Raw genomic sequence first — 13,023 nt, forward strand, 5'->3', positions numbered from 1 at the left:
ACTAGATTGATGCACTAAAATAAGCATCAAAATTACTGTAATTATTTTGTACTAATAAAATCACCTTTGTTATCAGTTATTACTTATTACTTGTTTTCATTCTAGACCATCAACGCAATGGGACAGCTCTGCCACACGCTATTTGCACAATCTCTTACAAGGTACGTAATCCTCCTGCAAGGTCAGTTTCAATCGAGATCACTGAATTGAGAAAGCACAGTTTGTAGTGCTGGAGTCTCATTGCTGTATATCAGTCCTAACTGTGCTCTTTTTTCAATTATCTGACCTGAAGCYTCTACCGAGATGGAGGCAGTGTTGTGTGATACACAGGCAGATTGCACTGCCATTGAGCTCTACTTGACCATCAAAAATGTCAAGGTATTGTACAACATACAATCAGTGGTGATGCCTCCCATAATTAGGTATCACAGTTTTTCTATACAACTTTGAAGCTAAAAGATGGTTATCTCTCTAGATCTGTGTGAACGACGATCTGGTCTCAAAGAAGTTTGCGTACTTCACAAGCCAGAAGGCCCATCAAACCAGTGGGAAAAATGGTGTTGTTGATAGATCCCCAGCCGTCTTGGCATGTGACATCTTTTCTGAAACTCAGAACTTCCTGGCTACTGACGGCTGCACCGTACGATCACTTTCAGATTTCCTGCTCCGGCAGCAGGACCCAATCGTTCATAATCAAGGTGAATGCAGTTATTGTGAAGTCTTCATTAAGAACAGTTTATTATATGTCTTCCAAAAAGTTCCCGTTGTAAAATATCACTGCATGAACTTGAGGGGGGAAACTCCTAGTAAGATTTTCTTCATTGAACTTTCTTTATTGATCTCTTTAGTGGCTGATCAGTGCCAGCTAACGACATCTGTGAAAGATGCATCGAAGGCTTCCAATGAGGTATCAAATCCAAAGGTGACTGACTATTTTACCCTCAATAAGGTTGGAATCATGGCCCAGTTGGAATCATGGCCCAAACAAAACGTTATATCCTGTGAAATCAACACTGTTATGTTATTTACTTGTTGTTTTACAGAAAAGCCTAGAAAATGGAAGAAATCCCTTAGAGGGAGGAAAAAAGAAGGCAGCCCAGCCGCAGAACAAGAAATTCAAGACGTTTTCAGAGATTGATGGCGATGAAGACAAGAGGTTTGTTCTATAGGTTTAGTTATTGTTTTTATTGCTCAACCGGTCATTTGGCAGTGGGTCTGCCTTTTGTAGTACGATAATGTCAAATTGTTGTTTTTAATCATAGCGTTCTTCTTTCAGCGACGACAAGCCCGGAGAGGACACCGACACATCTCTTGTGTCAGAACTGTTCAAAAATCTGAACCTGTTAAGGTGAGAATGCTTTAGTCTTCTACTTTCATGCTACGGTTCTAATCTGCTTTGAATGACATTTAATAAAATTCTTACTTGTTCTGGATCTCAACAGATTCAAGAAGTTTCTGAATCCTGCTTCGAGCACTCAAAGGGCTGCTATTCCCAAAGTGAGTTTCTGGATGGCCGTTCTTGTTTTTGTAAAAATTCACTTGCACAAGAACTCTGCTTCACATGTTTCTAAGTCATGAGTGCCCAAACTTTTGCACTATGTGACACAAAATGGAATCTCCGTAGTGAATCTTGGGTCAAAAAGAGACGTGGACTAATGCTGTAAAGCACCTTTTGTTTAATTGTCAGACTGCGCTTATTGAACAGAAGGAGGAACGTGGTGTTCAGAGGATCTCTGCGCTCACGGAGAAAGCAGAGAAAGAGCCAGTCACTGCACCTCAACAGATCGGACAACAGACTGAAACGGCTGTATGGTATGAACACAACCCTCCAGCCACTACCACTCACATTCTCTGTTCTAATTAGAGGACCTAATGGGGAAAAAAGTATTGTGACTTTAATCCTCAACAATTTTGGCATGTGTATCTGTTGCATGGTGTAACATTTATGTATTTTAAATTGTCAAATAAAATCAACTGCTGCCATCCTTTCAACCACAACCATCAGTTTACCACTACCGCTCACATTTGTTTTGTATTCTAATGCTACCTCCCTTTCAACCATGACGTTGCCCATATGTAAGTTAGTGAATTGGTCAGAGTTGTTTTAAAGTGCCATCTGCTGAATGCTTTCATAGTAACGGTGATAGTCAACCTGTGGATCAACAATGCCGTGAACAAAAGTATATCACATTAAAAGCTAAGACAAGTGATATGTGTGTGTTTTCTCACAATTAAACATTGTTGAATTTCTTGGGTGACCGTTTTTTTATATTTATATACTGAACATAAACGGAACATGCAACAATTTTCAAAGATTTTACTGAGTTACAGTTCATATGAGGAAATCGGTCAATTTGAAATTAAATTCATTAGGCCCTAATCTATGAATTTCACATGACTGGGAATACAGATGTATCTGTCAGTCACAGATAACTTTAAATAATGAGCCTCATGATCTTGTCACAGTATTTCTGTGCATTCAAATTGCCATTGATAAAATGCAATTGTGCTCGTTGTCCGTCCATAGTTTATGCCTGCCCATACCATAACCCCACCGCCACCATGGGGCACTCTGTTCACACCGTTGACATCAGCAAACCGCTCACCCATATGACGCCATGCACGTGGTTGTGAGGCCAGTTGGACGTACTGCTAAAATGACATTGGAGGCGGCTTATGGTAGAGAAATGAACATTACATTCTCTGGCAACAGCTCTGGTGGACATTACTGCAGTTAGCATGCCAACTGCATGCTCCCTCAACTTGAGACATCTGTGGCATTGTTTTCTGACACAACTGCACATTTTAAAGTAGCCTTTTATTGTCCCCAGAATGAGATGCACCTGTGTAATGATCATGCTGTTTAATCAGTTAATTGATATGCCACACCTGTAAGGTGGATGGATTATCTTAACAAAGGAGAAATGCTCACTAACAGGGATGTAAACACATTCTGTGCACAACATTTGAGAGTAGTAAGCTTTTTGAGCGTATGGAAAGTGTCTGGGATTTTTTAAATTTCTGGTCATGAAACATGGAACGAACACTTAACATGTTTCGTTTATATTTTTGTTATTAATGTGAATGTTTACTAAAAAGTGTAATTTGTGTTTCCAGTACTCCTAGTGACCTAGTAGACCGGACACAAGAGTTTGTCTTCACAGAGCAGCCAACCATTGATGAGGAGCTCGTCTGCGCTCGGTTGTTGCAGTTGCTAAACCCTGACCCTCTCAACCCAGATGTATACTCATCAGAAGTCACTGTAAGCATCGAATCAACCTTTAATTTATACAAAACATTTAAATTATCAATGGACTGGATGCAGATATACTCTTCACTTCCTTGGGTAGCTTTCACCAAATGTATTGACATGTTTTGTGCACATACAATAATATCTACTGTGCATGACTGACTTAAATGTGTTCTTCATGTCAGATCGTCCATACTGATCCAAGCAGGAGTGGGATAATGGTGCATTCTGCCTTTACTCTGGACCCCTGCACCAGTCTGGCCAATGCTCCAATCACTGACACCTTCCGGAGGGTTGGTTTGCTTTCAACTATGTTCTAACATTCGAATGGAATGTATTTTTAATGCACGGAGCGCTGTACATTGCTCTGGATGAGAGCGCCTGCTAAATGACTATAAAGTAAATGTATTTACAACTGTGAAAATGTAATGTTAGGAATACGATAATGGAAGTTGAGATTTGTTCAGTATAAATGTAAATAGTTGAACATTTGAAATGACTGTTCAACATTTTACGCTGAAGATCTTAGGCAATAATAATGTCCTGTCGCATGGGCAGCAGGTAGCCTAGCGGTTAAGAGCATTGGGCCAATAACCGAAGGTCGCTGGTTCTAATCCCCAAGCTGACTACGTGAAAAATCTGTAAATGTCTAGACTAGTATGTCATGAAGACTGGTAATGTGCTTCGTGTTCCTTTTCAGATCTTGATGAGGAAGAAGTATGCCGGCCCGTCTGTGGCTGAGAGTTACTGCTGGCCGGCGGTGGCCAGGGGCTGTGACACGGTCCTCATCTCCCACAGCGGAGACCAGCCCCTCACCTACATCCCCCCGTTCCTGGCCCACATGCAGCTCTCCTCCGTCTTCAGCGCCCTCTCTTCTCGCACCGGGGTGAGTTGAGCAAGTAGAGCACTAGACAGGAATGGTGTGATTTCCAGTGTTTCCCCTGCTATTATTATTGTGGTGGATAACTATCTCTGTTTGCCACCTAATAAAATTGTCTGGCTTCAATTACAGTTGAAAATCTTTGTTTTGGCACAGGCCTCTGCAGCTCCTTTCCATGGTGATACCACTCTATGTAGACAAAGTAGTATGTAGAAATCTGGGTGTTTTAATTGGTTTGTTAGGGTTCAATGGCAAACAGCAGTAACCTACCTATGTCCAGTAAGTCAGGCATGGTTTTCTGCTGACAAATCTGCATTTAAAGGATCCATTTGTGTTTTATCTAATACCACATTGTATGCGGTCTCCTTCAGCCCATAGCGGTGATCCTGTGCCCGGGGTGGGAGAAAGCCCAGACTGTGATTGACCTGCTGGAGGAGAGCCAGACCGTCCAGGTCCTCCACCCCATGGTCATACTGTTGGGACTGGGAAAGGACGAGGCAAAGACCGTTAAGATCCAGAACAACTGTAAGATCATTATTCACAGGATCAGGACAGTTAGGTTTGACAGCCAGACAGGAGTATTACATTCCTCTCCTGCTGTGTTTGTGTGTGTCTCCAGGCCAGGTGGTGGTGACCACTCCGTTCAGCCTTGTGCGTCTGCTGCGTTTGCACTGTTTCCTGTTCCTGCGGCTGTGTCACCTGGCGCTGGACGAAGTGGACCTGCTCTTTTCTAGAGCCCCGGACGAGGTGAGAGACACTGACTGTTCTTCAACTGTAGTGATACTGTACAAAAGGAGAGAACGGGAGATTCACATGGTAAATGGGCACAGACAGGAAAATAGCCAAGATGGGACTCAAACTCCCGTCACCAGGGGGTGATACAACTAGACCAGACTCCAGTGCTTTCAACTGCTTAAAGCAGTAATCCCGGTCATCTGCGCTTCAAAGGCAYCACCTCACGGCACACCGCCTCCCCCCTATTTGACCTTGATATTTTGTGTGTATGTACTGATGTAGGTTGTGTGTGCCGTTTTTTAAATATATGTAGTTCTGTCCTTGAGCTGTTCTTACATTTACATTTAAGTCATTTAGCAGACGCTCTTATCCAGAGCGACTTACAAATTGGTGCATTCACCTTATGATATCCAGTGGAACAACCACTTTACAATAGTGCATCTATACTCTTTAGTATGGTGGGGGGGTTGAAGGATAGTGATTACATTTATCCTATCCTCTAGTATTCCTTAAAGAGGTGGGTTTCAGGTGTCTCCGGAAGTTGGTGACTGACTCCGCTGACCTGGTCGTTGAGGGAGTTTGTTCCACCATTGGGGTGCCAGAGCAGCGAAACAGTTTGACTGGCTGAGCGGGAACTGTACTTCCTCAGAGGTAGGGAGGCGAGCAGGCCAGAGGTGGATGAACGCAGTTGCCCTTTTTTGGTGTAGGGCTGTATCAGAGCCTGAAGGTACGGAGTGCCGTTCCCCTCACAGCTCCGTAGGCAAGCACCATGGTCTTGTAGCGGATGCGAGCTTCAACTGGAAGCCAGTGGAGAGAGCGGGCGGGGTGACGTGAGAGAACTTGGGAAGGTTGAACACCAGACGGGCTGCGGCGTTCTGGATGAGTTGTAGGGGTTTAATGGCACAGGCAGGGAGCCCAGCCAACAGCGAGTTGCAGTAATCCAAGAGTGAGATGACAAGTGCCTGGATTAGGACCTGCGCCGCTTCCTGTGTGAGGCAGGTCGTACTCTGCGAATGTGTAGAGCATGAACCTACAGGAACGGGTCACCGCCTTGATGTTGGTTGAGAACGACAGGGTGTTGTCCAGGATCACGCCAAGGTTCTTAGCACTCTGGAGGAGGACACAATGGAGTGTCAACCGTGATGGCGAGATCATGGAACGGGCAGTCTTCCCCGGAGGGAAGAGCAGCTCCGTCTTGCCGAGGTTCAGCTTGAGTGGTGATCCGTCATCCACACTGATATGTCTGCCAGACATGCAGAGATGCGATTCGCCACCTGGTTATCAGAAAGGGAAAGGAGAAGATTAATTGTGTGTCGTCTGCATAGCAATGATAGAGAGAGACCATGTGAGGATATGACAGAGCCAAGTGACTTGGTGTATAGCGAGAATAGGAGAGGCCTAGAACAGAGCCCTTGGGGACACCAGTGGTGAGAGCATGTGGTGCGGAGACAGATTCTCCCACACCACCTGTAGAGACGACCTGTCAGGTAGGACCAATCCAAGCGTGGGCCGCCCGGAGATGCCAACTCGGAGAGGGTGATCTGATGGTTCACAGTATCAAAGGCAGCCGATAGGTCTAGAAGGATGAGAGCAGAGGAGAGAGAGTTAGCTTTAGCAGTGCGGAGCGCCTCCGTGACACAGAGAAGAGCAGTCTCAGTTGAATAACTAGTCTTGAAACCTGACTGATTTGGATCAAGAAGGTCATTCTGAGAGAGATAGCAGGAGAGCTGGCCAAGGACGGCACGTTCAAGAGTTTGGAGAGAAAAGAAAGAAGGGATACTGGTCTGTAGTTGTTGACATCGGAGGATCGAGTGTAGGTTTTTTCAGAAGGTGGCAACTCTCGCTCTCTTGAAGACGGAAGGGACGTAGCCAGCGGTCAAGGATGAGTTGAATGAGCGAGGTGAGGTAAGGGAGAAGGTCTCCGGAAATGGTCTGGAGAAGAGAGGAGGGGATAGGGTCAAGCGGGCAGGTGTTGGGCGGCCGGCCGTCACAAGACGCGAGATTTCATCTGGAGAGAGAGGGGAAAAGAGTCAAAGCACAGGGTAGGGCAGTATGAGCAGAACCAGCGTGTCGTTTGACTTAGCAAACGGGATCGGATGTCGTCGACCTTCTTTTCAAAATGGTTGACGAAGTCATCCGCAGAGAGGGAGGGGGGGGGAGTGGAGGAGATTCAGGAGGGAGGAGAGGTGGCAAAGAGCTTCCTAGGTTAGAGGGCAATGGTTGGAATTTAGAGTGGTAGAAAGTGGCTTTAGCAGCAGAGACAGAAGAGGAGAATGTAGAGAGGAGGGAGTGAAAGGATGCCAGGTCCGCAGGGAGGCGAGTTTTCRTCCATTTCCGCTCGGCTGCCCGGAGCCCTGTTCTGACCTGGTGACCTGACCTTCTTGTCTATTAACGTTCTGTATTATGTCATGTTTCATGTTCTGTGTGGACCCCAGGAAGAGTATTTGTGGCTTTCGCAATAGCTAATGGGGATCCTAATAAAATACCCCAAAAAAGCTCAGTCTCGTCTGTTTTCCTCCCTCGCCACTGTCTCCTCAGCAGTTTCTGACTGTTCTCTCCCTTTCCTCAGATGACCACTATCCTGCAGCACTTCCAGAGGGTGACGGCCAGTGAGGAGCGTGTGTCGTGCCCCAGACAGATCATCGCAGTGGGAAAGCGCTGGAGCCGCCACCTGGAGGGCCTGCTCCACAACCACATGAACAACCCCACCGTTGTCGTCACGGTGATGGAGGAGGCCGCACTCTACGGCAATGTGCACCAGGTCAGTTTTGGGAGGACTGACAACAAAATAAATCTGAAAACCTACAAACGTTGTAGGGTCTCCACCATCAGAGAGCTGGTTAAAGCGATAGTTCAGGCAAAAATCTATATTTAAGTGGAATTACCCTTACTTTGAGTTGTCTGAAGGCCCATAGTGACAGAATCAGCAATAATCCATTGTTTACTTCTGCCACAATCAGGATCAAGCCTAATTAGCCTCGTCCAAATTCATGAATGTAAACAGCCGGACTGATGGTAGCAAAGCTGCATCGCAAGCAGAAACTTCTTAAATACTTTAAACTAAATGTAATGGATTATTGTGGATTCTGTCACTTTGGGCCTTCAAAGACAACTCAAGTTAATAAGGGTAATTTCACTCAAATATAGATTTTGTCTGAACTATCCCTTTAAGTGTGTAGCTATCTCTGATTTGAAGGGCCTGTTCGTTGGATTTGTGATTGATTAAAGCTATGTAATGGGGCAGTAAACCTGCTTTCATCGTATCTCATTTAGACTAGTCATTACTTTTAGTAAGGGAAGAAGTGTTCAAGAGTCAAACAAGGTCTAAAAGTCTCTCAAAGCAAAGTTTCACTCATGTATATGTTCTTCAATAAAAAGTTAAAAAATAATAAAATGGAAAGCTATCTCTCTTCTGCCTCCCCCAAGATTATCCTGTTGTGTCTGGACTGCACTAAGATCTCTGTCCTGCTCGGGGCGCTGGACTTCACCCCCGACGTGGCCCAGAAGACCCTCGTCATCACCAACTCTGCTGAGGAGGCCGAGCATGTCTTCAAGGTAACTGCAGCAATCTATAGCTCTAGAACTAAGACATTTTATTTTGGCAGCCTTATTTTTGGATGTCCTGTCCACTGCTGGTACGGGGTACTATAGAAAGAAAAAGACATTGTTACATTTCAAAACTTGTAAGATTTGCATTTTGCAACCTTATTTTTGGACATCTTACCACAAGTGTACAGCACTAGAAAAACAAAAATACATTGTTCATGTATATTTAGTCAACTAAATGTTTGTTTCTTGTATCTGTCATTCAGGCTGTTTCAAACACATCAGCGTTCTCCCTGAAGGCCCACGAGGAGTTAACCTACCAGTTTGACTTTGTGACTGAGCAGTGGAAGAAGCCCATTGGACCTGGCACTCATGTCATTCTGGGTGAACTGATGCACAATTGCCTTTTCTTAGGAGTTGACAGTTGCAATGAATATGAAATATCATACATCTTTCCATTTTATGGCATAATCTGCCAGGTCAGCTCAGTTTTCTTGATTGAAAGTCAGCCTGTCTCTATTTTTTTTCCAATTTGCCCTTTGTCCAATCTGACCTGTTTTTCTTTCCTTGTCTTTCTGTACCAGTCACCACCAATGAGTGTATGAAGTCTTTGGGTATCTGTGATGCTACGTGTGTTGTGCACTACGGCTTCCCAAGCTCACCTAAGCTGTTTGGCAGCCGTCTGTTTTGCATGTCCCAGAACTTCCAGAACCTTTCAGACAAGGTAACGTTAGGACAAACTAATATGTTCTTTCTCTTGCTCGGTCCTGGATTCAGAGCTGAGATAAGCGTGCACAGCTCTTGACTTTTTCAGGGAGACGTCTAGTTTAGCGGGCAGATCTCAAGTCAGAAGATGGACCTGAGTGGTCTCCTTTTACATAACTTATTRAGATGGCACCTGTGTAAGTGTGTCTTCTTTGACTGTATGAGGATAGTCTACTTTGTGAATTCCTTTTCATATTGGATTCTGTGATTGACAGGAGCGTGCTGCAGAGAGCACGGCCCACCCTGCCAAGTCAGTGCTGCTGCTATCTGAGAGGAATGCCCGTCACGTAATCGGGGTCCTGCGCTACCTAAAGCGTACTGAGGCCTCGCTGCCTCCAGAGCTGCTGCAATTCGCCCAGGGAGTCCTGCGTGCCAAGGAGGAACAGAAGTCTGACAGGCCTCTGTGCAGATACCTCAAGAGCTTTGGCTTCTGTAGGTCAGTGCAGCTGAGATGCAGACAATACTCTGTCGAGCATTTCTCCATGGGACAATAAAGCTAGATTTGATTTGCTGTTATGCATGTTACAATACTCAAGACATAAGCTGAACTTTGAATTTGGGTACTTTGAAAGATGCATACTTGTTCTATGCACTTAAGAATAGAACTTTATAGTTTTGTAATTCATTGCTTTGCTCAAGGGCACAGCAGCAATAGGTGGCACCTGCTATTCTTTATGTAGTGCTTAATGTGACTTGCTGTATTGCAGGGACAGCAGTGTTTGTTCTTATCGACACAGCATCAGCCCCATAACAGACCAGCCACTGCAACCAGACTCTGGAACTATTGTGGTGAGTCAGCATATTATATGATAACACTTGTTTCAGGGGTGTAGATATCAGGCAAGAACAGATGCCAAAGTTGGACATATCCTCTCAAGCTTTTCCAATGAGATCACAGGTGTAATATAGCTTAATATGCTATCTGAATTTATACAAATGAAGAAATCATATTTTTTTCACTCTTACGTTTGAAAGGTTCTGCCCTTGTTCATCAAGACTGCTTCCGTCTACTACGGACGCATTGTGAGTAAGAAGGAGGACCGTTATGAGAGCCTGGCAGCAGCAATGACTACATACTACTCCGCTGAGAAGCTGGGTGCTAAGGAGGTTCTGGAGGGAGGGCTGTACGGAGTACAAGAGGATGAGGTCTACCACAGGTCAGAAAACAAACAGCATTAATTCAGTCATTTTCATAACTGATGATGTATGTTATATGGCCATGAAGCAGGTTTAAACAACATGCCAAGTAATGGTTACATGCAGTGAAGTGTAGTCCAAATCCTCTGGGTGGGTCAAATGCTTTTGTCACATATCAACCCAATGCCACTCTACCTCACATTCCTTAACAACTCCTCCCACTGCTCCTCCTACCTGTCATGCAGGGTGCGGGTGACTTCGGTGCCGGACAAGGGTGAGTGGATGTTCTGCAGCGTGAGGGCTCTGTTCCTGGATGAGGGGCGTGAGCAGGAGGTGAAGTCCCACCAGCTGCTGCAGCTGCCTGCCCAGTTCCACATACTGCCGCCCCAGGCTTTGGAAATCATCGTCTGCAGGGCCATGCCCATCGACGCTGAGGTCAAATGGAACCCCAAGGTCTCTTACACCACGCTGCACTCACTGGGCTCTTTCTCACTCACATCTTTAGCGATAGAACATTTAAATTATTAGAACCAATGACCATGAACTATGTTACAGAAGCTAAAATTATGTGTTGAGATTTTTAAAATTAAAAAAATCTATATATTTCACGATTATTTAACCAGGTAGGCCAGTTGAGAACAAGTTCTCATTTACAATTGCGACCTGTCCAAGATATTGCAAAGCCTTGCGACACAAACAACACAGAGTTACACATGGGATAAAAAAATGTACAGTCAAATAACACAATAGAAAAACCTATATAAAGTGTGTGCAAATGTAGTAAGATTAGGGAGGTAAGGCAATAAATAGGCCATAGTGGCAAAATATGTGAAAARYGAGATACTGGGGTGCAAAGGAGCAAAAMAATTAATAACAATATGGGGATGAGGTAGTTGGGTGGGCTGTGTACAGGTGCAATGATTGGTAACCTGCTCTGACAGCTGATGCTTAAAGTTAGTGAGGGAGATATGTCTCCAGCTTCAGTGATTTTTGCAATTCGTTCCAATCATTGGCAGCAGAGAACTGGAAGAAAAGGCGGCCAAAGGAGGAGTTGGCTTTGGGGATGACCAGTGAAATATACCTCCTGGAGCGCGTGCTACGGGTTGGTGTTGCTATTGTGACCAGTGAGCTGAGATAAGGCGGGGCTTTACCTAGCAAAGACAGTGTGTCGGAGGCTATTTTCTATATGACATCGCCGAAGTCAAGGATCGGTAGGATAGTCAGTTTTACGAGGGTATGTTTAGCAACATAAATGAAGGAGGCTTTGTTGAGAAATAGGAAGCCGATTATAGATTTGGATTGGAGATGCTTAATGTTTACAGTCTAGCCAGTTTACAGTCTAGCCAGACACCTAGGTATTTATAGTGTTCCAAATATTCTACGTCCGAACAGTCCAGAGTAGTGATGCTAGGCGGGTGCGAACAGCGATCGGTTGAAGAGCATGCATTTAGTTTTACTTGCATTTAAGAGCAGTTGGAGGCCATGGAAGGAGTGTTGTATGGCATCAAAGCTCATCTGGAGGTTTGTTAACACAATGTCCAAAGGGCCAGAAGTATACAGAATGGTGTCGTCTGCGTAGAGGTGGATCAGAGAATCACCAGCAGCAAGAGCGACATCATAGATATATGCAGAGAAGAGAGTCAGCCCGACAATTGAACCCTGTGGAACCCCCATAGAGACTGCCAGAGGTCCGGACAACAGGACCTCCGATTAGACAGACGGAATTCTATTTGAGAAGTAGATGGTGAACCAGGCMAGGCAGTCATTTGAGAAACCAAGGCTGTTGAGTCTACCGATAAGAATGCGGTGATTGACAGAGTCGAAAGCCTTGGCCAGGTCGACGAAGATGGCTACACAGTACTGTCTTTTATCGATGGCGGTTATGATATCGTTTAGGACCTTGAGCGTGGCTGAGGTGCACCAAGGACCAGCTCGGAAACCAGATAGCATAGCAGAGAAGGTACGGTGGGATTCTAAATGGTAGGTCCTCTGTTTGTTAACTTGGCTTTCAAAGACTTTAGAAAGGCAGGGTAAGATGGATATAGGTCTGTAACAGTTTGGGTCTAGAGTGTCTTCCCCTTTGAAGAGGGGGATGACCGCAGCATCTTTCCAATCTTTAGGGATCTGTGACAATACGAATGAGAGGTTGAACAGGCTAGTAATAGGGGTTGCAACAATTGTGGAGGATAATTTTAGAGAGGGTCCAGAGCTGATTTGTAGGGGTCCAGATTTTGCAAGTCTGGAGTGAACCAAGGGCTATATCTGTTCTTAGTTCAACATTTTTTGAACGGGGCATGCTTATTTAAGGTGAAAAACACTTTTTTAAAGAATAACCAGGCATCCTCTACTGATGGAATGAGGTCAATATCCTTCCAGGATACCCGGGCCACTTCGATCAGAAAGGCCTGCTCGCTGAAGTGTTTTAGGGAGCGTTTGACAGTGATGAGGGGTGGTCGTTGCCCGCGGACCCATTACGGACGCAGGCAATGAGGCAGTGATCGCTGAGGTCCTGGTTGAAGACAGCAGAGGTGTATTTAGAGGGAAAGTTGGTCAGGATGATATCTATGAGGGTGCCAGTGTTTACGGATTTAGGGTTGTACCTGGTAGGTTCCTTGATAATTTGTGTGAGATTGAGGGTATCTAGCTTAGATTGTAGGACGGCCGGGGTGTTAAGCATATCCCAGTTTACGTCACCTAACAGTACGAACTC

General features: G+C 45.0%; 1 protein-coding gene across 1 annotated transcript in view; it reads left to right on the forward strand.

Moving 5' to 3' along the window:
• tdrd12 (tudor domain containing 12) overlaps positions 1-13,023 on the forward strand; it is a 42,207-nt gene that overhangs the window by 6,949 nt on the left and 22,235 nt on the right. Inside the window, exons 6-26 of the mRNA XM_070443207.1 lie at positions 106-161; positions 293-378; positions 476-698; positions 849-922; positions 1,044-1,156; positions 1,277-1,348; positions 1,443-1,497; positions 1,688-1,812; positions 3,118-3,256; positions 3,436-3,543; positions 3,951-4,136; positions 4,502-4,655; positions 4,750-4,877; positions 7,435-7,626; positions 8,292-8,420; positions 8,678-8,795; positions 8,996-9,135; positions 9,392-9,612; positions 9,884-9,965; positions 10,152-10,333; positions 10,559-10,766. Of these exons, the coding sequence (XP_070299308.1) occupies positions 106-161; positions 293-378; positions 476-698; positions 849-922; positions 1,044-1,156; positions 1,277-1,348; positions 1,443-1,497; positions 1,688-1,812; positions 3,118-3,256; positions 3,436-3,543; positions 3,951-4,136; positions 4,502-4,655; positions 4,750-4,877; positions 7,435-7,626; positions 8,292-8,420; positions 8,678-8,795; positions 8,996-9,135; positions 9,392-9,612; positions 9,884-9,965; positions 10,152-10,333; positions 10,559-10,766 (2,791 nt within the window). The remainder of the gene's footprint in view (positions 1-105; positions 162-292; positions 379-475; positions 699-848; positions 923-1,043; positions 1,157-1,276; positions 1,349-1,442; positions 1,498-1,687; positions 1,813-3,117; positions 3,257-3,435; positions 3,544-3,950; positions 4,137-4,501; positions 4,656-4,749; positions 4,878-7,434; positions 7,627-8,291; positions 8,421-8,677; positions 8,796-8,995; positions 9,136-9,391; positions 9,613-9,883; positions 9,966-10,151; positions 10,334-10,558; positions 10,767-13,023) is intronic.

Source organism: Salvelinus sp. IW2-2015, linkage group LG4q.1:29 (genome assembly GCF_002910315.2).
Source record: "Salvelinus sp. IW2-2015 linkage group LG4q.1:29, ASM291031v2, whole genome shotgun sequence".
Lineage (NCBI taxonomy): Eukaryota > Metazoa > Chordata > Actinopteri > Salmoniformes > Salmonidae > Salvelinus > Salvelinus sp. IW2-2015.